The sequence below is a fragment of the Silurus meridionalis genome, chromosome 19, assembly GCF_014805685.1.
Source record: "Silurus meridionalis isolate SWU-2019-XX chromosome 19, ASM1480568v1, whole genome shotgun sequence".
NCBI lineage: Eukaryota > Metazoa > Chordata > Actinopteri > Siluriformes > Siluridae > Silurus > Silurus meridionalis.
In genome coordinates, this window is record NC_060902.1 from 6,904,253 (window position 1) to 6,930,873 (window position 26,621).

At 36.1% G+C, this 26,621-nt stretch overlaps 1 protein-coding gene across 2 annotated transcripts; it reads left to right on the plus strand.

The window, feature by feature from the left end:
- The first annotated feature begins 1,904 nt into the window (after nucleotides 1-1,904).
- Nucleotides 1,905-25,472, plus strand: raf1b (Raf-1 proto-oncogene, serine/threonine kinase b). 2 transcript variants are annotated; one of them, XM_046875386.1, is made up of 18 exons: nucleotides 1,992-2,034; nucleotides 6,902-6,941; nucleotides 7,041-7,269; nucleotides 7,448-7,563; nucleotides 9,011-9,113; nucleotides 9,222-9,379; nucleotides 12,287-12,379; nucleotides 13,608-13,761; nucleotides 14,897-14,921; nucleotides 15,010-15,113; nucleotides 15,734-15,851; nucleotides 17,417-17,501; nucleotides 17,733-17,909; nucleotides 18,378-18,424; nucleotides 20,795-20,913; nucleotides 21,040-21,171; nucleotides 23,095-23,229; nucleotides 23,710-25,472. In XM_046875386.1, the coding sequence occupies exons 3-18, from the start codon at nucleotides 7,069-7,071 to the stop codon at nucleotides 23,848-23,850; spliced, it is 1,908 nt and encodes a 635-aa protein (XP_046731342.1). In that variant the 5' UTR covers nucleotides 1,992-2,034; nucleotides 6,902-6,941; nucleotides 7,041-7,068; the 3' UTR covers nucleotides 23,851-25,472. The 2 variants fall into 2 exon arrangements, with proteins under 2 accessions (XP_046731341.1, XP_046731342.1); XM_046875385.1 differs by lacking the exon at nucleotides 6,902-6,941 and having other exon boundaries at nucleotides 1,905-2,034.
- Nucleotides 25,473-26,621: the final 1,149 nt, after the last annotated feature.

Below are 26,621 nucleotides of genomic sequence, written 5' to 3' on the forward strand. Positions count from 1 at the left end.
TTAAAAATGATGCTTTCTGCTTAAAAGAACAATTTGCTGTTCAGAGTTATGCCTCAATGCAAGAATGTTTTATTTGCATCTGTTACAGACTTGCAGATGTGTAGCTGCTAGTTTGATGTAGCACCTTTTACATGCTGGTTTGGATTGATGGACTCTTTTTATTTCATACTATCCCTTAAGCTGCTCCCACAACACCTTAACATCCAGAATTCCAGCTGACTGCTTTGTCCCTATATATGTTTTACATTAATTATAATTTGGAACGGTGCTTTGTACTTTACCAGCACCAAAGCACCTCAGACCATCAGATTTCCATCACAGAATTTGAGCATCATGGAGCTGTTTTATGGGTAAGATCTGTTAAAATTTGTAGCTGAGGACCTGTGAGTTCTCTCAGACTAGACACTATAACATATTTATCCTCTGTGCATTTGCAGGCAATCCACTCCTTTTTCTATCCTGGTTTTTATCATGGAACCCGTTTGTGGGAGTAGTACTCACCTTTACTTGTAGGATATTCTCTTTTTTGTGTGGCAATCTCTCACATGAAATAGCCTATATTTTTCAAAACAACAGTAGACTAAGAGACCATGATTGAACCAACGAATTCTGATGTCACAGATGCTTATGTAACCCAAGAGGTCCAGACAAGACATATTTAAACTATTTTCCGCTGTGCTGAAATAATTGAAGATTTTTTAAATGATTATTAAGACTTGACATGATAAGATTAGCTAACACAATGTACTAATGTAACACAATTCTGGTGGCCTTTATACTTCTATGTAGACATTCGATTAAAAATACATTTCCAGCTGTAATAGTCATTTACAACATTAACGATGTCTAGATTATGTTTCCGAGCAAACTAAAATGGTTTAGAAATACAAATACACTATATAGACAAAAGTTTGTGGACACCTGATCATAAGCCTTGTATTGATTTTTAAACAACCCCATTTCACATTTACACCCCACATTAACTGTTAGAATAACCCCCAATCTTCTGGTAAGATGTTCCACTAGACTTGCGTGTGGTTGTAGATATTTGTGCTCATTTAGCTACAAGGGTGTTAGTAAAGTCAGATACTGGTGTAGAGTGAAAAATCCTGGGGTTCAGTTAGCATTCTAAATCATCTCAAAGGTTCAAAAAGTTTGAGATCTTCCACTCCAAACTTAACAAGCTGGAAAAATGTTTGGGTCTCCCAGTTTAAGTGAAGGGAAAATGTATTGCTAATGCATCCAAAGAAAGTCAAGTGTCTAAAAACCTTCTAATGTATATGGGTGTATGACCCTCAAAAGTTCTGGAACCAAGATTATGTTTACAAGAGTGATGAAAAGGACAAATATTTGGAGACAGAAATATGATTTATTGATTGTGTTGCTTATGATTTTAGCAGCAGAATAAATAGAGAAGTCTGAAGAAACATTCTGCATTACAATTAATTGGGAAATGCATCCGGCTTAAGGTGGAGGAACTTTATTATGCAGTGAAACAATGACCCAAAACTTAACAAAAGACTTGGAAAACAAAGTGGGAGGATTTAGACTGTCAGTACAGGGTTCATTAAGATTGGGATAGATTCAGCAAATCATCAGTAAATCCTAGCAGCAAACCTTTTTAGAAAACTGCACATAGTGTATCACAGGCTTGTCACATAAAGTATATTGTTTGAAAAGTAAAATTTTTATGTAATGATTAAAACCTTTTTAAATCCTGTAGGTAACTTTGTTGATTATGTGATTATGAACACCCTGAAGGACCAACAATACCAGAATGCCAGACACTATATTATGTTTTATATATTATATATATATTGGCTAACAGTCTGACGTCACTGGGTTTTATAGTTCATTAGAAAAGACGCTGTCATGGAGCAGGATCAAACCCCGCCTCCTGCACGGGGATTGGCTCCTAGTCTGCAACCACGTGCAAAGATCAGAGCAGACAGCCAATCATAGAGCAGAAAGCTAAGTTGAGTTGAATGCGGGTGGGAAGAAATAACGCAGCGACAATTCCCCGACTTTTTCCTGGTGAGTAGTTTCACTTGCTTTTAACACGATGATCTCATGAACGACCTAATTTACCCTTATATTTTCCTATGAGTTTTTTTTATTTTTTATAATGCAGCATTGCAGTACGTGTTAGGATTAATAATGCATTTAATAGGTGCAGCAGGGTTATGGATTATGGATGTTGCTTAACGCAGCTTGTGCGCGCATGCTAAACTTGGCGTAGAATTTTTATTAAAAAAAGATTAAATAAAACTTCACCTTTTTGTTACGTGTCAAGCGAAACCGATGCAATTAAAAACAGCAGAAGTCATTAAATATTGCGTGGACGTTTCCTAGTGATGTTTTAGTACGTGTCATTTTACTGAATCGGTTCCTTTCAAATGATCCGATCAGCAAGGTGATTCACCAGCACATTTTATATGGATGAAGGCTCATAGCAAAATCTCAGGCATTATAATATTGGGGGAAATGAGAGGAATATTAAATAAAGCAATTTTTAAGGATGTTAAATTTCCTTTAACTCAATCCCAGTAATTGTTAGAACAGTATCCTTTTATAAAAGAAACTCCACATAATAAACCAAAATATATACTGAGAGCAATGGACCCTCTGTCCCTGAATGCACTGCAAACAAGTAACATGCATTACAGTATTAGGGTTAGAATAGTGCTGTACACTTAGTGTTTCATCATTTAAAAACTACACCTTTTGGGTATTGAAGATGCTTCTGTAAATGATGTCTTGTCTTTCTGTGTAAATATGAGTGGATACAATGCAACAGCTTCCACAATAAATGTTTGTCAGAGTGTAATTTTGGGATGGAGGTCTGTATTTGTATCTGTGTATAATATTGTAGTGTCATAACTGAATTTGGATTCTCCAGAGTCACATATTGTTTTATATATATATATATATATATATATATATATATATATATATATATATATATATATATATATATATATATATATATTACAATTACAATAATTTCCAACATAATTGATGAAATCATTCAGTGCAATGTTATTGATGCTGCTCACAGCTCCAGGCTCCTGAGCTCAGATCCTGAGCTTTGCTTACCTTCTGTGCAGGGTTTCCATTCTGCATGTCTGTGTAAAACATGACAACTTCTAGAAACCCTGCATGGTCCCCTGCAATGAACTTGTGTTCCTGGGATAGATTCCCAAATTATAATGACCCTCCTGATGATAAAAGTTTTTACTGACATTAAATGACTGAAATTCCTTTTTTATGATTTATTTCTTATTTAGGTGAGAATTTTATTGGCAGTTGATGGATTTTTTGCATTACTGTTGAAAACCGGGGATCTAATACATTTTATACTGAACAAGTGACAGGCCTGTGTAATTGCCTCAAAGAGTCAGCTATTAAATACTCCAATTCTAGCCATGCAACACTTATTTTTAATGTTAGGAGCAACCTATTTTATTGTCAAGAACATTTGTACCTTAAAAGACTCATTTGCTGGGGGCGGATCTGCACATCTTTTTGCTGAAGTCATCCGTGCAGCTGTACACGGTTGCATAAGCTACCTGGGTGTTATTTATAATGCAAAAGGTAAATTTCTGTTTGTATAATAATAGCTAGCCTAGCTAACCCTCTGTTACATGCTGTTTTATTCTGCATCAGTCACAGCCATAATGCTACAAAATGAACTAATAAGCAAGCATTTGACTCGATTGAAAACGAACTTCTTTGTTCTCGATTCGTCCATTTCTAAGAAGCCCTGCAAGCCTTGAAGTAATGTAGTTGCGCTTTTTCCTGTTTGCAAAATTTTGTAAATGTCAGTGGTGTTCAGACAGTTTTGCAACTGGTTTTGTATTCTACATCTTTCAAATTTACACTTTGTTGCTTTAAAGTGCTTCAAACGTATCTTTTTAAAGACATTAAATTTTTTTCCAGATTTTACCAATGTTGTCATTTATTGTTTAAGGTTTTAAAATTGGGCTTGCTTTGAACAATTATTTGCACTGTTTTGTACTTAACAGCATAAACTAAAGATGGATTAAAACATATTTGGACCCCATATTAGCATTTATAAATCCTTAAATGTTCTCATGTAATTGAGAATAGTAATACAATTAAGTAAAAATACTTAAATATTGTCCATACTGGCAAATGATAAATTCTCCCACAAAACTTTAATCTCTAAACAAGACTTGAGGTGTAAAGGTATAAACAGATGGTGCAGTGTTAAGCAGATTGCCTCCTTAGATATTTTATTTGCAGCCAAAGCTGACTGAGGCTTGACCTTGGCTTCATTATCTTAATCATATTGTTCTCTTTTGGTGCTTTATGGAGATCCAAAGATGCAAAATTGCACTTGGTCTGTAATGCAAGAGCAGTTACTGTACCCAGAATCTGCTAAATGAGTAGCACTAATTTATTACACCTTTACTTTATTGCAAATGAACCAAATAAAATAATAATACAACAATGAAGAATGTTATTTATTTATTTATTTTTTTAAGATTTTAAGACACCAGAACATTTACTAAAAATGACATGTTGGTGTATGTTTGTTTGTGTTTGCAATTATGTTTTTATTCAGCAGTTCTTATTATCATAGAGTTTGGATTTCTGTATTAGGACTAAAAATGCATTTGGGCCTCGGTTTCAGCGGTCCAGTTCTGATTTTCGTATTATAGTTTTTAAAGCCATTTTTGGTGATTTTCAGAAAAACATTTGAAATGCGATTCCAGGTATTAAGCAGAGCATTAGGGTTGAGTCATTTTAATCTATATTATGTTTAGGAGTTGTCTTTTTTTTTTTTTTTTTTTTTTTTAATTCTGTAAAGCTGCTTTGAGACAATGTCCGTTGTGAAAAGTGCTATAGAAATAGACTTGACTTGTGCACAAAGGTCACATGTTCTTCCCAGGCTTTGTGCTTTTTGCTCCTAGAAACTCTGGTTTCCTTCTCCAGGACAAAGATTTCTTGTAGACTTTGTAGTCTTTGTAGACTGATTGGCGTCTTTAAAATTTCCATAGTTTGTTAATAAATCTGAAAGTGTGATTCATAGTGAACCTCCTGCTTTATCCCCCTTCACATGCCCTTGTGTATCATTTGTGTGACAATAATTTGATTTTGATGGGCCAAATATTTGTAACATTTAAGCTGCTCTGTCAGGGTGTTAGTGTTAAAATCCTGGCTTGCAGTGGAAGCACATGCTGACATAAAGCTCAACAGTGTGACCTTTCCCCCCCCCCAAGTGCACAGACCAGCTGAACAAGTTGCCAAATATGTAATGACAAGAGATGCACCTCTGTGGCTTAGTAAGCTTGATTAAGACCAGGAGGACATGATATCAGCTGCTTGTTTAAAGTATTTACTATGTGTTGCATTATAGATTAAATGACTGTTTAAGCAAAGAACAGAATGAAGTTTGCTTTACTTGTAGTGTGGTTCAGCTTGTAAGGTTGGTGCCACGTTAGAGCAGAGGCTCTGTGTCCTTTGTCATAAAAAACGTTTGCAGAAATGTATAAACCTCTGTTGCACTGCAACATCAATTCAAGAAAGATTCAGTTGTCTTAAAGAGTACAGGTATTGGACAAATATTGGCTTGAATTGTTAAACAAAAGGAAAGAGATTTCCTCCTGACATCTTCGACACCTTAGAAAATATATATTCAGTAACAGTGTACTCATGTAATGCCTTAAACACATTTTGGGTTATTCTTCTGACATATTTTCAACAATAGTTTCCAGAGTACAAATTGCTAAAGAAAAGTATGGTATGATTCAGTAAAAAAAGAAAGAAAAAAGTCACATGAGCAGTAGTTTGTTATTTAATGTGGGTGTGGCCAAAATGTCCGATAGACTACACTGACAAAGTTTGTGGAAACCTGCCAATAAGATTTGTCTGTGCTTTTTCATATTAAGTCCCAATTTGCTCTAATAATAACCTCCCCTCCTTTGGAAGGTGTTTCGCTAGATTTTGGATTGTGTTTGTGGAGATTTGTGCTCATTCAGGGACAAGGGTGTCATTAAAGTCAGGTACTGATGTAGGATGAGGAGGCCTGAGGTGCAATCAATGTTTCAATTCATCCCAATATTTTTCAGTAGGGTTGAGGTCAGGGTTCTACAGCAGGTCACTGAAGATCTTCTACTCCAAGCCATGTAAACCATATCTTCACGGAGCTGGCTTTTTCATGCTGGAACAGGTTTGGGTCTTCTCATTCAAGGGAAGGGAAAATTTGTTTCCACATACAAAGACCTCCTTTACAATAGTGTGCCTCCAATGTTGTGGTGACAGTCTGGGGAAGAACCACATATGGCTGGAATACACATAACAGTGGTAGTAATGGCACAGTGCGCATTAAGTTCACAGAATGACAAGAGCGTCACATTGAGGAAATAGGAAGTATAATTGTGCAAAATTAAACAGAACTTTGTTACATGAAATTGTGAGTAGCATTTCATAACGGTACCATTTTATGCACCTAGACCTGTGTGTAAGTGTGAGTGAGTGGAGGGGTGTCAGGGGTTTTGACAACCTGCCTGATGAAGCAAGACCATGACTGTGTAAAATGTTGACAAAGTTTACATGCCTCCTAAGCAGTGATTTGAACATGGTTGAAAGGGTAGCTTATCAGATGCAGCCATACTGTTTTAACGATCCTTGTGTGATAACAATCTGCCTACCAACATTTTTAGTGCAGACACTTCATGATTAGGCACTTGCATACCTTGGCACATTTTCAGATTGATAGCAAAGTGACTTGACTATGACTTTGTGAAAATAGCTAAGAGAAATGATGTGTGAGGATGACAAGCCACAACAGTGTCCCCCATAGTTTATGAAGTTATATAGATAATGACCTATTCAAACTGCTTTTTTTCTTTTCCTTTTCTTTTTCTTTTTTTAGATACTGGGAGAAATTTACGAGTGGCTGTTTTCTGCTAATGGTCATTGAATTAAATTTTTTTTTTCTTTTGACAAATTTTGACTTAGCACTGGAATTTATTGTTTACACGTCTTTTTTTTTTTTGTTTTTTTTGTTGTAGATCGTTGAGCTTATCACTGTCCAGCCTGATGGAGCATGTCCAAGGAACTTGGAAGACCCTAAGCAATGGGTTTGGATTCAGAGACTCCGTGTTTGAAGATACCTGCATGTCTCCTACTATAACCAAAAGCTTTCCTTATCGCAGACGCTCATCAGATGATGAGAAAATCACCAATCCATCCAAAGCGAACACCATTCGCGTTTATCTACCAAATCAGCAGCGCACTGTGGTTTGTGAGAATATATACTAGCTGGCACATGGAATCAGAAAGCTTTAGTATTTTACTATAATAATAATAATAATTAAATTTTAGACAGAAAATGACTATTTACAAGTTTGGGTCTGTGCTCTCTACTGGACCTGTATAAAAAAAAAAACCTGACTTGGTGTGATTTGGATTTCTTCAGGTGAATGTACGACCAGGCATGACCCTGCACAGCTGCCTCATCAAGGCCCTTAAAGTCAGAGGCCTCCAGCCTGAGTGTTGCGCTGTGTTCAGGCTCCATCCAGAACACCCTAAAAGGTAATGTCAGTACATTTTATCCAATTTTAATGTATTCAGTTTCTGAAGGTTACTGAAAATTAAGTCTTCAAATTGTTATGCGATGCAGTCTGGGCAAATGCAAGATTGTCAGTGATTTACAGGCAGAATAAGAAACCTCAAAATATTATGTTGAGATTTTATAGTTGGTATTTACCTACATTTGATTTGGCAGCGGCCGTAAATCTTAGAAGGAAGCCTGTTCATTTTTAATTAGCTTGATAACCTAAACTAGCTTGTTACAAATTTTCACATGTACTATAATTACACTATAGGCTCTCGAGAAGCAAAACGCTGAGAGACCATAGGTGAACAACCGTTTCCCAGCCTCTAATAAACCTCTAATTCTGCAGAATGATTTTAGTTGATCTATGCCATCACCGATCACTGCAGAGAGATCGCTAATAGTTCACTGCAGAGAGATCATTGCAAGATCAGAACAGAGCACATGTTGATAACATCCAAACTATTCAATTACACGTCGCTAATTAACAAGTGGCGAGCTATGCATCTTTCTGAACTTGCACTGGTTCACAGGGCAGCGTAGCATACTTGAAGAAAAGAGCTGTCTGCCCTCTTCTGCATACAAATTTAAGAGGTTTTGGCATATTTTAACTAGTACTCCGTGTACTGGCTGTAATTTAGCCATCCTGATGTACTAAATAAATTCTGTGGGGAACATTCCTCCTTTGTACCCCCTTTAGTTTCATTGCAAGTCACACAAACTCTGTGTGTGTGTGTATGTATGTGTGTGTGTGTGTGTGTGTGTGTGTGTGTGTGTGTGTGTATTTATGTATGTGTGTATATATATATATATATATATATATATATATATATATATATATATATATATATATATATATTAGTATGTGTGTATGTATATGTATGTATGTGTATATATAAAACTTTCTTATTATAGTCATCAACACCTCCAGCTTTATGCTATATTTTGACAGCAAAGAATGATTACAGAAAAAAAAGAGAAGAATTATTCTGGTTGGCCAAAATGAAAGTTCTTTTAGTCTATGCAGTGTTATACTGTGGAGATTTGTTCATGTTCATAGATTATAGCAGATTGTAGACATTTATATTTACATAAGATTTCTCTTTAGTCTGTAATTATCCTTGGATTAGAGGACAAATTAAGAAGCAGGTTTTGAACATCCCACTTGCCCTGGTTTCTTGTATTGATTACAGTACGAAAAATAGTTTAATGAAAAACTACAGTCTTCCTAAGTTATAGTGTATTATTTCTTAAATAGTAAATGTGATGAATGTTGCATGGTATGTAATTCTCAAGTGTGTAATCGTGAAAGGTGTTAGTCTTATGTTGTTTTAAAGACTTTTTATTTTTGTTTTATTTTATTGATTTGAAGTTATTTAACACTTTAAATAAAAAAATCTTTATAAAAAGTACTCCTGATTTCAGCAAAAAATCTCGTATGGATTGGAACACTGATTCTACCTCACTCATTGGGGAAGAGCTGCTGGTCGAAGTCTTGGATCACGTACCGCTAACAACACACAATTTTGTGAGTGAGCTTGAACTTCACATGACCCTGTAGTGCCTTTGGCCCATTAAAAAAAAATGACACTGTTTAAATAAAACTGACCAACCAGACGAAATTATTTTTTATTAGGTACGAAAGACTTTTCTGAAGCTGGCCTTCTGTGACATTTGCCAGAAGTTCCTTTTACATGGCTTCCGATGTCAGACGTGCGGATACAAATTCCACGAACACTGCAGCACCAAAGTCCCCACCATGTGTGTTGACTGGAGCAACATTCGACAGCTTCTGTAAGTTTGAGGAAAGAGCTTTATTAGAATGGGATTTGGTTTAGATTGGGCATTAGGATAAATCCTTTTTGCTATTTTGCTCTCCAAATGATATGGAAATTAAAGTGATGAAAACTTTGTCAAACTGCTGATTGAATTACCTCAGTAGGAGTCTAGATCATTTGAGTATCCTTTGGTATGTAGTTATTTTATTTGTGCGGACAAAGAGAGAACAATTGGCGCAGTAAATGAAATGCTGAAATATTGCTTTGTCTTTGTTTTTATTTTATTTTTTAAACCAGGAACCTTATAACCAATGGAATGGAGGTTAAAGGTAATCAAAAATAAAGATCTTGATCCTGCAAGCTGATTAAATTGCCCATTATAATGGTGATTACAGTTCAGTGGCGGCTGGTGGTTTTAGAAAATGGGGAAGCACAAGTGCCTTTTATTAAAGGCACTTGTCATTTATCTGTGTTATGTTTTATCAGTTTCTTCTGTTGGTTTGACCTTCAGTTTAATTCTCAGAATCTTCTCACAAGTAATACCAAAAAAAAATTAGGCTGACAAAAGTAGTAGTGCCTGTTCACTACGCTGCTAACCAGCAAGCTTAATTTCCCTGAAGAAGATTGTGACAACTAGATGTGTTAGATTAACAAACAAATGCAAAAATGATCAAATATTAATGTATGCTTGCAATATTTACCAATTAAACTGATAACTAGATATAGTTGCAAACATCATGAAGCATCTAGAGACATACCAGCACCATTTGGATCCCACTTGATGTGGAGTTTTGACATTGGACCTCTTTGAGTGGCATGGAGAAGCTGGTGTTGGATCTGTGATGATTGCAAATGTTGAGCTATTCTATTGCTCAGTAGCTCCTGGTTCCATAATCTCAAATGACTGTGAAAGACTGTAGAAAGGACATTACTCACAATCTTAGATTAGAGTGCTCATGTTAGTTCTCACGCTCCAGTGTTCTGTATTGCTTAAAGACTATGATCGCCCTTTTGATGTCACCCAAATGAGGATGGGTTCCCCTTTGGAGTCTGGTTCCTCTCAGGGTTTCTCCCTCATAACATCTAAGGGAGTTTTTCCTTGACACATTCACCATGGCTGCTCATCAGGGATAAATACACATCATTCATCTTAACTGTTAAATTCTGTAAAGCTGCTTTGAGATGATGTCCGTTGTGAAAAGCGCTATAGAAATAAACTTGACTTGATCTAGCAATTTTGGAAAGAAAATACATTGACTTTATAAGTTTTTACATAAAGAGTGGATTAAGTAGTTTGAGATGTCATTCAAGTTCATTACTGTTTTACTGAGTGGCAGTTGGTTTTCAGTCATCTTATAGAAAACCTGTTGCAAAAGGTGCACAGTGTTGGGGGGGGGATTATATATTTTTATATATTTTTTATTTTTTCTATGCAAACACTTCTACAAAGACTCCTAATTACATCTAGTCCCATAACACATTAAAGTCTGTTGTCCTATAAGCTTAAGCTTTCCTCCTATTAATAAATAGATTACATGAATCTGTCTTACAAGCCCAAAGATTCATTTTGGTGTTGTGTCTGAGGCTTCAGAGGGGGATTTTCTTACAGGCTGCACTGTCCACAGTTCACATTAAATGAAAAGTGTGATTAGTCTGTGAGCTGCTTCACCATGAGTGATGAGCAAAACAGACTCCGAGCTTCCCATGTAGTTTTAAAGTAGTAGTCTAATTTTCAGCAAGGTTTTGTTTATCACAAATATCACAAATATCCAACAGGAAAAGAATCTGTTAGAAACTTCTTGTAAGTTTATTGCTGTCCAGATACAATGGAGGAAATATTTAATTACAGACAAGTGTGAAAAGCTGTTTGAATAGTGCTTAAGGCTCTGCCCTACTTCCAGTAGTTTGATGATCCTTGCTACAAATTCACACTACAAGAGTTTTGCATACACTGTTGTCTATTCTCATCGCAGACATTCTTTGGAGATACATATCAATGAAAATAGGGGAAGGCCTGGCACAATGGACTATTCTATATATGATTACACCACTGAACTCTCTCCTATAATTTCTACTTCTCCTATACTTATCCAGTGTCTTTTTTTTTTTTTTTTATTATTATTTTTTTTTATTCTGATTGCTAAAAAACATCTGGTCAAGGCCAGCACTTTCATGGCTTTGTTAGCAAATTAAATAGCAGTGAAATCTGTATTTTTATTTTAATGGTAAATGTCTACATATTAACAAAGGCTCTGCTAGTTTCAGGTTGTGTGTGACCGTAGAATAGAAAGTGAAAAATAGAAAAATGCAGTCCTAAAGGATATTTGCCCAAAACTGAATGCTAATGTAGCTAACAAGGGAAGCCTATAGCTACTAGTTCAGCATAAAAAAAAATCATCAAACAATTATCTTAAAATACATGAAACTAAGTGCTGAGGGGGAAAAAACGATTCTAGATTTAATACAGCTGCCACTATTGATTTCAGCTCTGTAATAGTTTGGGCTTTTTCTTTTCTTTTTTTTTTTTTTTATAATATATATATATATATATATATATTTTTACATCTAAAGACCTAAAGTCTCAGAAAACACATTTATATAAAATGCTGAACTATTGACATGCATAATTTACATTAAGCTAACTGTGAATTGTTGGTTTTATGTACATTAGCATTGCAGCTCAAATGCAAAACTGAGTAAAACAATTGTCAGACATTAAACGTGTCTTAGCTAGGTGATAAGAGGGACAAGTGTAAAGTGGTTTTCGGTTGAATTATACTTTTAAATACTTAGATGACTTTTGCAATTTGACCTACTAAACTATTCCTTCTTTAAATTAAGTCTAAGAGTTCAGCTTCAGTTCAAATTGTGTCAAAGTGCATAAATGCTTTACGCTAATGCTGTGTTCATCTTCCTCTCCCAGTTTGTTTCCCACACCAGGAGAAAGTGGAACTTTGTCACTTCCACCTCTCTCATCTCGGCGGATGCGAGACTCTTTTTGCCGACTTCCTGCCAGGTTTGTTCTTTGAGGCTAATTGAAAGCAGCGAATGATTAGTGGCTCTTTTTTTTATTTTTTATATTTTCACATATCTTTGATTATTAAAGTTCTTTCACTGTCTTTGTCATGAAGCTCTTTTGCACTCTGCCCAAGGATACAGCATTGTTTAAGAAGTTCAGTCTAAAGCTTACTGAAGTAAATATGCGGTCATGTGTCTAATATTTTTTCCATATCCGAAGCCACAACAGGCAGAGTTCCTATGAAACAAATGCTAACACTGAGCAACACAGCAAAATATCCCCTCTGAAATAACTGGTTAATACCAGATAAAAATTCTCCAAACTGGTCTTAGTTGAAATTAGTGACTGCTGCTTACATATCATGCCTGAAAGAGTACTGACCCACTGCACATGTACCTTCTAATAATTGCTGAAGCGCGAATTAAGAAATGGATTTATTACATTAGTGTGGAACTGAAGATACAGTAACAGAAATGTTGGACCTCGTTCAACTATGCAGGGATTTGGCTGGATCTTAAAAGCTTTTCTTGAGACTGACATCAAGACCATAGGCAAAGTGGTGAATGATACTGCAAAAAAAGTCATGCTTTTTAGCTTTTTTTTTCCTCTTGAAAAAACAGGAAACTGCTTTCTAGATTGCAGGACCAGTGCATTGTTCACAGTATTATTTCTGACAAGCACAGAAAAAACAGTTTTTCTATGTACCTTATGATTATTCTATCAGCCATGATAATGTTATTTGAATTAAGAATAAGGAGATTTGTACATGCATGTACAGAAAAGCTTTGTATTAAACAGATGTCCATGAGTCAAATTATTCAGTGTCTAAAAATGTATAAAAAAACAATGCACTGCAAAAGGTAAATTTTTGGCTAAAGTACGCAGTAGTGAAATGCAATTCTTTTTTTCAGGAGTGTGTCTACAAATCTGACTCGAGCAATTATTAAAGGCATCAAGCCGTCGCATTAGATTTACTACTACTGCATCAGCACAAATCGGAAGGATCTAATCAGTTTTTAGATCAAGAATAAAGTCACATTCAAAATCCACAAGGCTTTGAGGCTCATGCTTATAGCTGTCTCAACATTATTAAACCTTTCCAACAAACTGTCAGCAACAAACTTGGTGTTTACAGTGCTGTTGCAGTATTATTTTTAAGAATAGTTCCTACATACAGTTGTTGTATTTAAATGAAGACAAAAACCCAATGTTCTTTCATTTTCAGCGCTTATCACAGACACTCTACGCCTCACGCCTTTAACTACATTGCACCCTTGCCACCCTCAAGCGGTTCTCTCTCCCAGAAACAGCGCTCCACATCCACACCCAATGTCCACATGGTCAGCAGCAGTCTGCCTGCGGGTGGGGCTTCATTTGAGGTGAGGACTTCACTTGAGGACACTATTTATGTATAGGCAAAACCATAGTTAAGTGGTGTACCAGGGGTAAACTGGGGAGGTAAGTGTGCTTGATGTCCATCTTGGGTAAGCACGATTGTGTGTTCTCAACACTGCTATTGTGGAAATAATGTGATTTTTAAGAGTTTTGAAGAAATCTCTTTATTGTGTTAATAATGTAACTAAATACAGTTGCTAAAACCAATAGTATTGCATATTCCAAATGAGTAAAACCAATAGGGAAACACTTGGACTGTAACTATAATTACCATATGGATAAATCACAAGTTATTAAACAGGATATGATGCTGAGCATGATCTTTAAAGTTAAAAGGGTAAGGCAATGTTAGGAAGTTATTGAAATAACAAAAATTTTTACAGTTTTGGTAAAAATTGTATATACTATTCTCATGTATTGCTACTTGAAATTTAGTATTGGTCATTTGTTTGGTAATTTTTTATTTGACCATAAATCAGCCACATATTACTGGTGTTTCCAGAATCGTCAAACACAAATGACTTGCATTAATTCTGACAACAAAATAATTTTCTTACACTTAACTGTGGAGCATTGTTTATGTGATTATTATTTGTAGGGTTAAAGAATTACCACAGTAGACTTTCATTTTTTTGCTTAGAATTCAAGCTTTTCTCTTACAGGATTTCTCAGTTTCAGAGAAGCCATAAGAGCCCAAGAAAAGCTTAGTCAATGACTGCCTGCATTACATTTGAAGAGTAAATGTGACCATTTCCAATTACACCACAAACATATTTAGAAAGAATGGGCTTTGAATCAGGAAACACCAGAGAGTCAGATTATGGTGGGATTCATTTCAATATTTGGAACGGTGAACTACATGACAGTAATTGGGATTAAACCTAATGATTTTGTGTGTGCTGGAGCTTTTCAGAGACAATAAAAGCATTTAAAGCAAAATAACTTCTAGTACTTATGCAATAAACAATGCCTGAATATTGTGTTTTCCAAAGACCTGATAGAATGTGAATGAATTTTTACTGAAATCTTTTATATTCCAACTCTGAGTCAATTAAAATACATAACGTTTTAATACCATATGTTCACAAACACCTTTCTGTATTTCCCCTTTTCTGACAGGATTCCTTAAAAATTCAGGACTCGGGTGAGAATGATCTACAAATATTTCATAGAAATTTCAAAACACATTTCTAAAATGAAGTTTCTCTTATTTGTATGTTTTTCCTTTACAGGAAGACCTCCAAATCTCAGCCCCACAGGATGGTCTCAGGCCAAAACTCCAGGCCCCTTTCATAGAGAAAAGACTTCATCTAATACTCAGGAAAAAAACAGAATAGTAAGTGTCAATGTTTTTTTGTTTTTTTTTAATTAGTTAATTAATTAATTAATTTTTTTTTTTTTTTTTTTTTTTTTTTTACTTCTTTTGTAACTGCATGTTGTACAGTCACACACAGTGGGTTATTCATGTGTCTTTAAGTCTGTATTAATCAATGTTGTCAAAATTGTGTGGCTTTTAGAAGTGATAAAATGGTTTTGTGATAAGATTGTAAATATTATTTGCCATAAAAAAAAAACTTTTTTTGGTACATAGTTAGACCGGAAACACAGGCATGATCCTAGTTGCCATTTTACTAACTGGTTTCTGCTAATCATTTGCTTTCTAAAACATTTTCTTTTTGGTGTCAATTTTCCCTCTTTGGCAGAATTTTTGAGTGAAATCAAAGATTAGCAAATTTAGTTTGTTAAAGGTTTCTGTTTATTTTACTGTGATCTCAAAACATCTCATTTAAATCATATCTGTTACATGTATTCAAAATATTTTTATTTTTAATAGAAATAAAATCTGTATTTCCTGGTTAGGGTAAAAGTAATTGAGCTTTTTATTTCTTTCATGCTTCTTAAAAATTGTTTTGTTGCACAATTTTGGTGGATTCATTGAGATTCGTTTCTCTTCAGCGGCCCAGGGAAAAGCGAGACTCTTGCTACTACTGGGAGATTGATGCCAGTGAGGTGGTTCTGCACTCGTGCATAGGATCAGGGTCATTTGGGACAGTTTACAAAGGGAAATGGCACGGTAAGCATTACAGGGTATTAAAATGACATGGTGATTGGGATAAAAGGAAAAGTTCACTAGTTTTTAAATATTTAATCAACCCGTACATGCGAAATGTATGTGATTGATGGATAGGTTTATTATTTTTGCCTACAAACAGACTAGGAGTCTTCTTTTATTAAGTTTTCTAATAAATCTTTTATCATTTGCAATATAATCTTCAATACAGACTGAAGGGAGTTGCTCTTCCCCTTTAGATGTCTTGGTATTCTCAACATTACAAGGTTGTATGAAGCATACATAGTTTATGCCATTTAGAAAAGTGGCCTTTAGTCTACAATGGACTCATGCTAGTGTGATTACTGCAAGTTTGTGATACGCTATCTCCCCATTTTTTTCTTACCATGCACCTTCTCTGTACTTGTGCTCAGTGTTTTACATAATAATCTATAGTATTGTAAGGTTTGAGTATGTGTACTCACTTATCTGGGATCGTTTATTTACACTAAGTTATGCCCTAATTGGTAAGTGTATATAGGTGTTAGATTAGAGTGATTCGGGAGGCGTCAAGCAGGCACCTTGTAGCATGGTCCTTTATGTAGCATAAGTTTTGTCACTGTGTTACGGCTAGAACACCTTTATTTGATTGCTGATGGTTTATATCCACCTACTTACGTTTTTGACTTTTATTTGACCTAAAAAAATTGTAAATTTTATTCACACACTATTCTGCACTTGCATAAGTATTGTTTCCTTTTCATTTTGTTTGAAAGCTTGGGGTAGAGGGGCAGTTCTTGTTAGGAGCTGCTGCATTAAGAAGCAACATTTATTTGCGATGTGCAGCCATGTAGCAGGCTAGTTCAGTAAATAGCTTACCCTCTCTGAAATGGATACCATGCCATGCGTTTTTCTTTGCCACTGGTACACTGTATTTAGGGGATATAATAACACGAAATGTATTTCAGTGTCTGACGTCAGAGTGGAGAACAAATAGCATGGTGTAATACTAAAACAGTCATTTTGAACTGTAAAAATAAATCGGTTTTAATAGACACATAAGGAAGATTCAATTATTAATAGTTAATAATTTAATTTCAAACTTTTTTTTTCTTTTCAAACTTATTAGCCTATAAGAAACGTCAGATAAAAAAAAATTAAATAACCAAGAACTATATTTTGTTTAAATTGAGCAGCTCTTGTTGTGTTCCTGTTAAGACTACCGATCGAAAAGGTCTGTGAAGATTGTGTATCTCTCTCTTTCTTTCTTTGTCTATTTCTCTCTCTGTCCATCTCTCTGTGAGTGTGTTTTTTTGTGTCTGTGTGTTACAGTAAACAATTGCTATTAATAATGTTAGTACTTTTCTAGTAATTTCTTTTGACCTGAAGTGAATAATGACTTATTGGATGCAAACTTTTATGACTGACTGCTGGCATTTTATTTATTTTTATTTATTTATTTTTCATATCCCTGACAACCCTTTTACCAAGGCCCAGACATTGTTTCAGATCTAGTTACTTGTATGTAGCAATGTTGGGTTAATCTGTGCTACTCATGAAACGGCTCTTAATGCATGCACTTTATTTAGGTGATGTTGCTGTGAAGATTTTAAAGGTTATAGATCCAACGCCAGAGCAGCTTCAGGCCTTTCGCAATGAGGTGGCAGTTTTGAGGTAAGAACATTTGGAAATATATTTCTCCAGCAATATTGCAAATGAAGGTTTTTGTGATTGATTAGGCAACCCAGCTTATATATATGGAAAACTGAAATATGCTAAAACAAAATAATGTGTCCATTGCTATTAGGTGTTGTCTTTCTTTTCATTCATGCTTTTTTTTCAGGAATAAAACTCTTAATTTCTGACCTGACACCCCCATTTATGTGTCTGATCTAACCACTCCAGAAAGACTCGTCACGTCAACATCTTGCTGTTTATGGGATACATGACCAAGGATAATCTGGCCATCGTGACACAATGGTGTGAAGGAAACAGCCTCTATAAACACCTGCATGTCCAGGACACCAAACTGCAGCTGTTCCAGCTGATTGACATCGCCAGACAGACTGCACAAGGCATGGAGTGAGTTACCAAGAGAGGCATTAAAGCCGTAACAATAAACAGCTCTATAGTCTGCAGATATTGACTTTTATAATATACCACTAAACATGACATAGCACTATAGTGTTATGGGTAGGCTTGAATATTCATTGCAGTGTGTTGAGCAGAGAGTTGGGGAGTTGAGTGCTGTGCTTAATGAGGTGGAGAGTCATTTTCAAACCGTCTGCAGTGTTTGTGTTTTCCATAGTAGATTAAGTTTGGACTTTTTCCACTCCATCAACAAGTGTGAATGCGTCCATTTTTAGAATAAGGGGTAAGAGTTCACTCAATATAGGGGTGTTTAGTATGTAAACACGGAGGCATTTTTTTGTGTTCAAGAGAAAAAAAAAAAAGATGGTTCTACTGCATTGCAGACAACAAACAATGGTGTCGGTGTGTTGTATTTTGTCAGAATTGCTTTTTATAAATTGTTTTCTTTTATATTCCCAGCTATCTGCATGCAAAGAACATAATCCACCGGGACATGAAGTCAAACAGTATCCTTTAAATACTTCTTAAAAAAATTTCTTTAATGGGCAAACTAGACAAAGGCAACACTTACTGTGTGTTTTTAAAGTGCCTGTCTGCTTCCTGTCATTCAAAACATTTTTTTTTTAGAAACTAATGCCTGAGCAAACTCAAATAAAGTAAAATAAATGACTGAATTGTTTGGCTAAAACAGGCATTCTTTTAATTTGTTTAGATGTTTTTTTTTTTTTTGGTTTGTTTTTTTGCACTGGAGCTGTTAGATGAAATTAGCTTAACAGTAATCTATGTCCATTTCACTGCAAACTCTTTTTATAAATGCGTGTCATATTATGCACTTTTACTTTTAATTATCTACATAAATTTTTCTTTCAAAAAATTTGATTATATCAGGGAGTATCCAAATTTACAACCTAAAGTTTAATGGAGGTACTGAATCTGTGTAACTTTTGCACAATTCCTAGTCTAGCTATGTGGAGGTGCAGTGTTATTTATTTATTTATTTATTTATTTATTTATTTATTTATTTATTTAAACAGCGACTCTTATTTTTGTAAAACAGACATACCAATATATCTGGTTTAGCCATTTAGAATTTTATTTAGTCAGTTTAGTTAAATAGAAAATGCCATTAGGGTTGCACAAGCCAGTGCACTCTTAGTGCCGGTCCCAAGCCTGAATAAATGGGGAGGGTTGCGTTAGGAAAGGCATCCAGTGTAAAACGTGCCAAATCAAATATGCACATCACGAATCAGACTTTCATACCGGATCGGTCGAGACCTGGGTTACCAACGACCGCCACAGGTATTGTTAGCCAACACGGTACTGGTGGAAATTGGGCTACTGTTGGCTGGAGAAGAAGAAGGAGAGGAGTAAGACGTCTACAGAGACAGCAGGCAAAGGAGAAGTGTAGGTAAGTAAGGGTGAATGGGGAATGAAAGCCAGTAGGAGTAAGACAGGGTATATGTGTGTGAATGAGAAACAGGGCAGTGGAGTGGTGCATTTTCAGGGAGAAGAGGTAGTGAAGGTGGAGGAGTTCAGGTACCTGGGATCTACAGTGCAAAGTAATGGAAAGTGTGTTAGAGAAGTGAAGAAAAGCATGCAGGCAGGGTGGAGTGGGTGGAGAAGAGTGATAGCAGGAGTGATTTGTGATAGAAGGGTATCTGTAAGAGTGAAAGGGAAAGTTTATAGGACTGTAGTGAGACCTGCGATAATGTGTGGCATTGAGTAAAAGGCAGAAGGTGGAGCTGGAGGTAGCAGAGCTGAAGATGCTAAGATTTTCATTGGGAGTGACGTCGATGGACAGGATTAGAAATGAGTTTATTAGAGGGACCGTGCATGAAGGACGTTTTGGGGACAAAGAGAGGCCCGATTTGAGATGGTTTGGACTTGTGCAGAGGAGAAGAGGACCGAAGAAGAAAAGGGCAAAAATATCAGCAGTTATTTTATCTAGCTGAACTTTGACAGGCAGGACTGCGGGTTATATGGTTTTAAAGGAGCTGAATACTTATTGCTAAATAAAAGACAAACTGTTGCATTTGTGCACAAATCATCAGCAAAAAGTTCAAAATGTACCGCCCATCCACTAACTCGCATTATGGGTTTTGTGGAAAAATTCACTTTTTTTTTTCCCTTTTCTGCCCACTAGCCTTTTAAAAAAATCTTTAAAACCATACTGGTTTCAACACATATTTACTGCTGTATAGAACTTTAAAACAGACAATATTGCCTGTAAATATAGTAATTTTGGGGTATTAAGTACTAATGAAAGTTGGACATATGGAATCTATGGAATTTTACTTTATTTCAGCTTTATGATGCATCATTAGAGTTTATAAATATTATTTTTAATTCACAATTCTACAAGGACAGTTATACCGATTCATCAGCACTGGCTTTTTTGCAAGGGAAGTATGGATAAGCTGCCATAATATGAAATATATTAGGATTTTTAAAAGTATATGGCACTTTGTATTATGCTGATTTATCGAAATAGCTGATTTAAGACATCTGTGATTTAACCCAGAAGCTGTACAAAGACAATTTGGCAACTTGAATAACTACTTTTTACAACTGTGGTGCACAGAAATCATTTACATTGTGTTCCATTCCTGTCGGCCAAAAACAGGAATCTGATTGAAAACAGCTCGATTGGGCAGTTGAAGATTGGAAATATAGCGGGTGATGTTTTAGTCTCTTGGAAATGTATGTTTATAGTTTAGGGTGCAAATATTCTAGTTGATATTGCAGTTAGTATACTGGTCATAGGTCAAAGATCATATGCCAGACAACAATAGGCAAAGACATGTAGTCGTCTGGATTGTTTGACCCAAGGAACTTGTGTTCTGTAAGTTATCTCAGCCCTTGAATCACATCTCTAGATATCTTCCTCCATGAAGGCTTAACAGTGAAGATAGGAGACTTTGGCTTGGCCACAGTGAAGACCAGATGGAGCGGCTCACATCAAGTAGAGCAGCCTTCAGGATCCATTCTTTGGATGGTATGTCTAGAAACAGAAATATGTTTGGATAGGACATCATTTGAATTTAAGAGTAAAAGGAAATAAACTATGCTTATAATTACTAATAGAAATGTATCATATGCCAAATCTAATTACGTGCTCCAGGCTCCTGAAGTGATCAGGATGCAGGACAGTAATCCCTACAGTTTCCAGTCAGACGTCTACTCCTACGGTATTGTGCTTTATGAGCTGATGACCGGGGAGCTCCCATATTCTATGGTTGCAAACAGAGACCAGGTATCTACACATCACAACTGATAAAACCAATAAAATAAATGTAAAAAAATAAAATAAAACTTCAGATGTGGACAAATTTGTTGATGCCTCTCCATAGGGGGAAAACTAAACAAAACCCATAAATCTCTTTAAAATAGCTTGCCTATGAATTATTCTTACATTTTAAAATAAAATTTTAGATTTTGATTTAAACATTTTTTCTTTTTACAGTTTTAACAATAAGTAAGTACACCCCGAGTAAACATGTCAAAACTAAGTCCAAATTGTCAATATTTAGGGTGAGCACTGCCTTAAACCTCCTAGGCATGGAATTCATCAGAGTTGCACAGGTTGTTGCTGGGATCCTCTTTTACTCCTCCGTAATAATGTCACGGTGCTGTTGTATGTTAGACACATGCCGCTTCTCCATCTTCCGCTTGAGGATTCCCCACATGTGCTCAACAGGGTTCAGGTCTAGAGACATACTTGGCAACCCCATCACTTTCATATTCAGCTTCCTCATCAAGGCAATTGGCGGTGTGTTTGGAGTTGTTTTCATGTTGGAAAACTGCTGTTCGGCCCAGTTTCTGAAGGGAGGGCATCATGTTCTGTCACAGTACATGTTGGAATCAATGTTTCCCCCAATGAACCGCAGCTCCCCAGTACCAGCAGCACTCATGCAGCCCCAGACCATGATGCTACCACCACCATGCTTGACTGTAGGCAAGATACAGTTTTCTTGATTCTCTTGACCAGGGTGTCGCCACACATGCTGGACATTATCTAAACCAAACAAGTATATCTTGGTCTCATCATAGTCTCTTCCATACGATGGCCATGCAAACCAACTTGTTGCAGTGTTGCAGAAGAGTCTTCTGAAGCTGGCTCACAAAAAAGCCCACAAACAGTTTGCTGAAGACAACCTGTCAAAGAGCATGAATTACTAGAACCATGTACTGTGGTCTGATGAGACTAGGATAAACGGACCTTCTAATTCTGCAACCTCTAAAGCAATGCTGGCAGCACTCCTGTGTTTGTTTTTTGAAGCCAGCTTCTGCACCTGACACACAGCACGAGGTTTCAACTTCTTAGATCAACCCTTAGGCAAAACCCATCTTGGAAAACCTCTGTATGATCCTGGCCACTGTACTATAACTCAGTTACAGATCTTCTTATAACCTAAGCCATCTTTTGTGGACTATCAACAATACTAATTCTCAAATCCTCAGAGAGTCTTTGCCATGAGGTTTTATGTTGAACATCCAGTGGTCAGTATTAGAGAATTATATTCAAAGCACCAAATTTTAACTGCTGTAATACAAAATGCACAAATTTGTAGGATCCTGTCAAGCAGACAAAAATGTGAACATGATGAAGAGGACATGTGGCTTTGCATGGTTGCACAACGTACTTAGGGTGTACTTACTTTTGTTGCCATCCTTTTAGGCAATAATGGCTGAATATTGAGTTATTTTTAGAGAACAGTAAATCTGTACTGCTACACAAGCTGCACATCGACTACTCTAAGATATATAGAAGTTTCACTTCTATAGTATTGTCTCGTGAGAAGATCTACTAAAATGGTTGCTGAATTGTGATGGGTGTACTCACTTTTGTGAGATAATGTAGATCTTCATGCTGTTGAAGTATTATTATTACTTCTGAAGAGCCCAGATGCTAGATTTAGCCTTAAACATTAGTGGGTATACAGCTCTACTTGGTCATTTGTGGCAGAGGAGCCTCATGCATTTTTTTCCTCCCCCAGACATACTACATCCTCAGGGTCCTAGACTTGCAACTTTTATCCCACTCAGCCCAAGCATCGAATTGATTTTGTATACTTGGATAAGAATGCTGATATACTGCTGAAGGCTTTTCAACCTTGATAAGCATATTCTGCATGTGTATTGCATGATGGAATGATTATTATAATCTCTTTTGTAGATCATCTTCATGGTAGGAAGAGGTTACTTGTCTCCAGACCTAAGCAAGTTGTACAAGAACTGCCCCAAAGCCATGAAGAGACTCGTCGCCGACTGCATCAAGAAGTCGAAAGACGACAGGCCGCTGTTCCCTCAAGTAATTACTAATTATTTATTTATTTTTTATTTAGTCATTAAAATAATATTCAGCACCAGTTTACTTCAGCTCTGTTATGAACTTTTATACTATAAGTACTTTTGAATTGTCAAATCTGATTGGTCAATAGTGCCAACTGTAATCCAAATGCCATTTTTTCCTTCTATAGTAATAGGTATCTATTTAGATCTATCATTCAGGGATCTTGTATGCAGTTTTTATGTGTAACATGAAAAAGTGAACATACTCATTTTACAAGACAAGTATGTATTTAGACTAAGAGCCTTTCTGCCATAATAACTATTCCCTCTGCACCAAAATAGCTTATGTTTTTTTCAGTGAACCACAAGGAAAGTTTTAGGTGCTGTGAAGCCACAGAAATCACTGAGACCAGGTTTAAATTAAAGCATCATTGTTCTGCAGAGAGAGTAATCTGAATTTAAAGGATATTGCAAACTGACTTGTTCCTTTGCTTTTTAGATTCTGGCCTCAATAGAGCTACTGCAACATTCTTTGCCCAAAATCAACCGCAGCGCCTCAGAGCCGTCACTTCACAGAGCCACTCACACAGACGACAGCAGCATTTGCACTCTGACCTCCAGCAGGCTGCCTGTCTTCTAGTATGGCTGCCTGTCTTTTTTTTTTTTTTGTTGTTGTTGTGGTTTTTTTTTTTTTCCCCTAGAAGTTTCTTCTGCTAGACCTGGAGCACCTCAGTCACATCAGCGTATTTAAATAACGTCTTAGAATTAAGCACAAGAGTTGAAAAAGCAAAGCAAAGCCTCTCGCTATTCAACTAATGATGAGATGTTGCCCCTGAAAAAAGCTTGCATTTTTATAGCTTTTGTGGTTTCTCAAACATTACTCAGTCCTCATATTTGACGGTGTTCCCTTGACTGTGTTGGTTGAGTTAAAAAAAACATCCCGGGACAACCCTTTTTTTTTTTTTTTTTTTTTTTTTTTTTTTTTTTTTATTGTTACACGTAATTTATTCTGTCTCATTTGGTGAGCTGAGAAATAAAGCATAGCATTAAATATAACTGTGATTTAGCACATGCTCTATCATAAAAATTGGGACAACCCATGATTGTTGTCACAGTAGCTTAAAATGAGTTTTCATTCAAAATATATATTTTTTTGCACATTTGAGAAAATTGACATGAATCTGATTGACAGTTATGTAGGTGTTTTAAAGTTAAAGATATTGAGATATTAATAAATATATTCGCTCACTCGGTTCCCACATAGGTTTTCTTGCTTGAAATACATCGTTCCTACCCTTCCTGTTATTTTAAGTTAATTAGGATTCATGTCAAATAAAATCAAAGTATGTTTGACTGGCCTAACATTTTACAAGTACCTAGTTAACAATGATTACCTGGAATTTGTTTTCTTTTTTTTTTTTTCTTTAACCAAATGAATGAGGATATATTAGCACTTTACAAACAATATTAATGGTCATGATAAAGTTAATTCAACGTACAGATTTTACATGCATACTTTTTTAGTGTTATACAATCTTTTTCTTCAAATAGCCTGAAAGAAAGTGTGCATGTAAAAATCTAGGACTGCACATTTACTACTCTTAAGAGTTGGCTGGTCTACAATACTTTAAAGTTCAGAGCTATTGGCTAATACGCAACACTTATCCAATACTGACATCCTTTCAGGATGTCCTGAGGGTGAGATTTAAGACCTGTTCTGTGTTCTTACATGCTTCACCTGTGTCCTGTTCATTGTACACATAATACACATTTATTGGCATGAACATCAGATTCCAATCCAGTGTTTTAGACCTATATTGGACTACTTACCCATTCAGTATTGAAACAGCGTGTTAGTTTTACAAATACCTTAGCAATCTATTCTTACTCAATCTAATTAGCTAAATTCTCCTTCATTAATTTCAACACATTCTTGACATTGAACAAAGTTTCTAGGCAATCCTGAAAGTCAGACAGTGACATCTTAAATTAGTATAAGTGCCAACTCCTCCAGTGGCTTTCATTATTTAAGAAGGTGTAGACTGATGGTATTTTTTATTTTATTTTTTATTCCCTTGTTGTCTTTAAATTTCTTTCTAGGTTTGTATATAATTTTGAGAATAAAAATTAAAAACATATCGCTGATTGAGATTCTAAAGCATTTGCTTCTTTGTATTGACCTGGTATTCTTTAGTGAGGGTCCAACTTGTGCACTTGGAAGACTGTTAATGCCTTGTATTTTAATAAAAGTCAAAAGTCCAATACACATTTCAGTCTCAATTACTGCACAATCAGGGCAAATAGGGTTTTGTGTCTCTACTGTATCGAATATACAGCAGTTGATTTTTTTTGTTGATGCCCTTTTTTTTTTTTTGCTGTAATGGAGTATGGCAGGGTGGTGGATAAGGATTTATTTTTACTACTGATGTGGCTTGAAAGAATCTATTCAAAATGAGCTTCCTTTGTTATATAAATCTAAAAAAATCAACATTAATTCCAAAAATGTTGGGACACTATCTTCTTCTTTCGGCTGCTTCCATTAGGGGAACGCCACAGCGGATCATCCATCTCCATACCGCTCTGTCCTCTATATCTGCCTCTCAAACCAAATACCTGCATGTCCTCTTTCACCAAATTCACAAATTTGGCCTTCCTCCTTCCTGGTGACTCCATCCTCAGCATTCTTCTAACGATATACCTCATATCCCTCCTCTGCACATGTCCAAACCATTTCAATCGCGCCTTTCTAACTGTCTCCAAAACGTCCTACATACGCTGTCCTTCTAATAAACTCGTTTCTAATCCTGTCCATCCTCGTCACTCCCCACTTAAACCTCAACATCTTTAGCTCTGCTACCTCCACCTCCACTTCCTGTCTTTTAGTCAATGACACTCTGTCTAACCCATACAACATCGCAGGTCTCACCACAGTCCTATAAACTTTCCCTTTCACTCTTCCAGATACCCTTCTATCACAAATCACTCCTGTCACTCTTCTCCACCCACTCCACCCTGCCTGCACTCTCTTCTTCACTTCTCTAACACACTCTTCATTACTTTGCACTGTTGACCCCATGTACCTAAACTCCTCCACCTTCTCCACCTGTTCTGCCTGCAACTGCACCACTCCACTGCCCTTCCTTTCATTTACACACATGTACTCTGTCTTACTTCTACTGACTTTCTTTCCCCTTCTCTCCAGCGTGTACCTCCACCTCTCCAGGCTCTTCTCAACCTGCTCCCTACTCTCACAACAAATCACAATATCATCCGCAAAACTTCATAGTCCACAGAGACTCCTGTCTGACCTCGTTTGTCAACCAGAGCTGATTCTTGATGCAGTTCAACCTCCACCTTGAACCAGTCTGTTGTTCCAATTGCACACTTCACTGCTGTCACACTGTCTCCTCA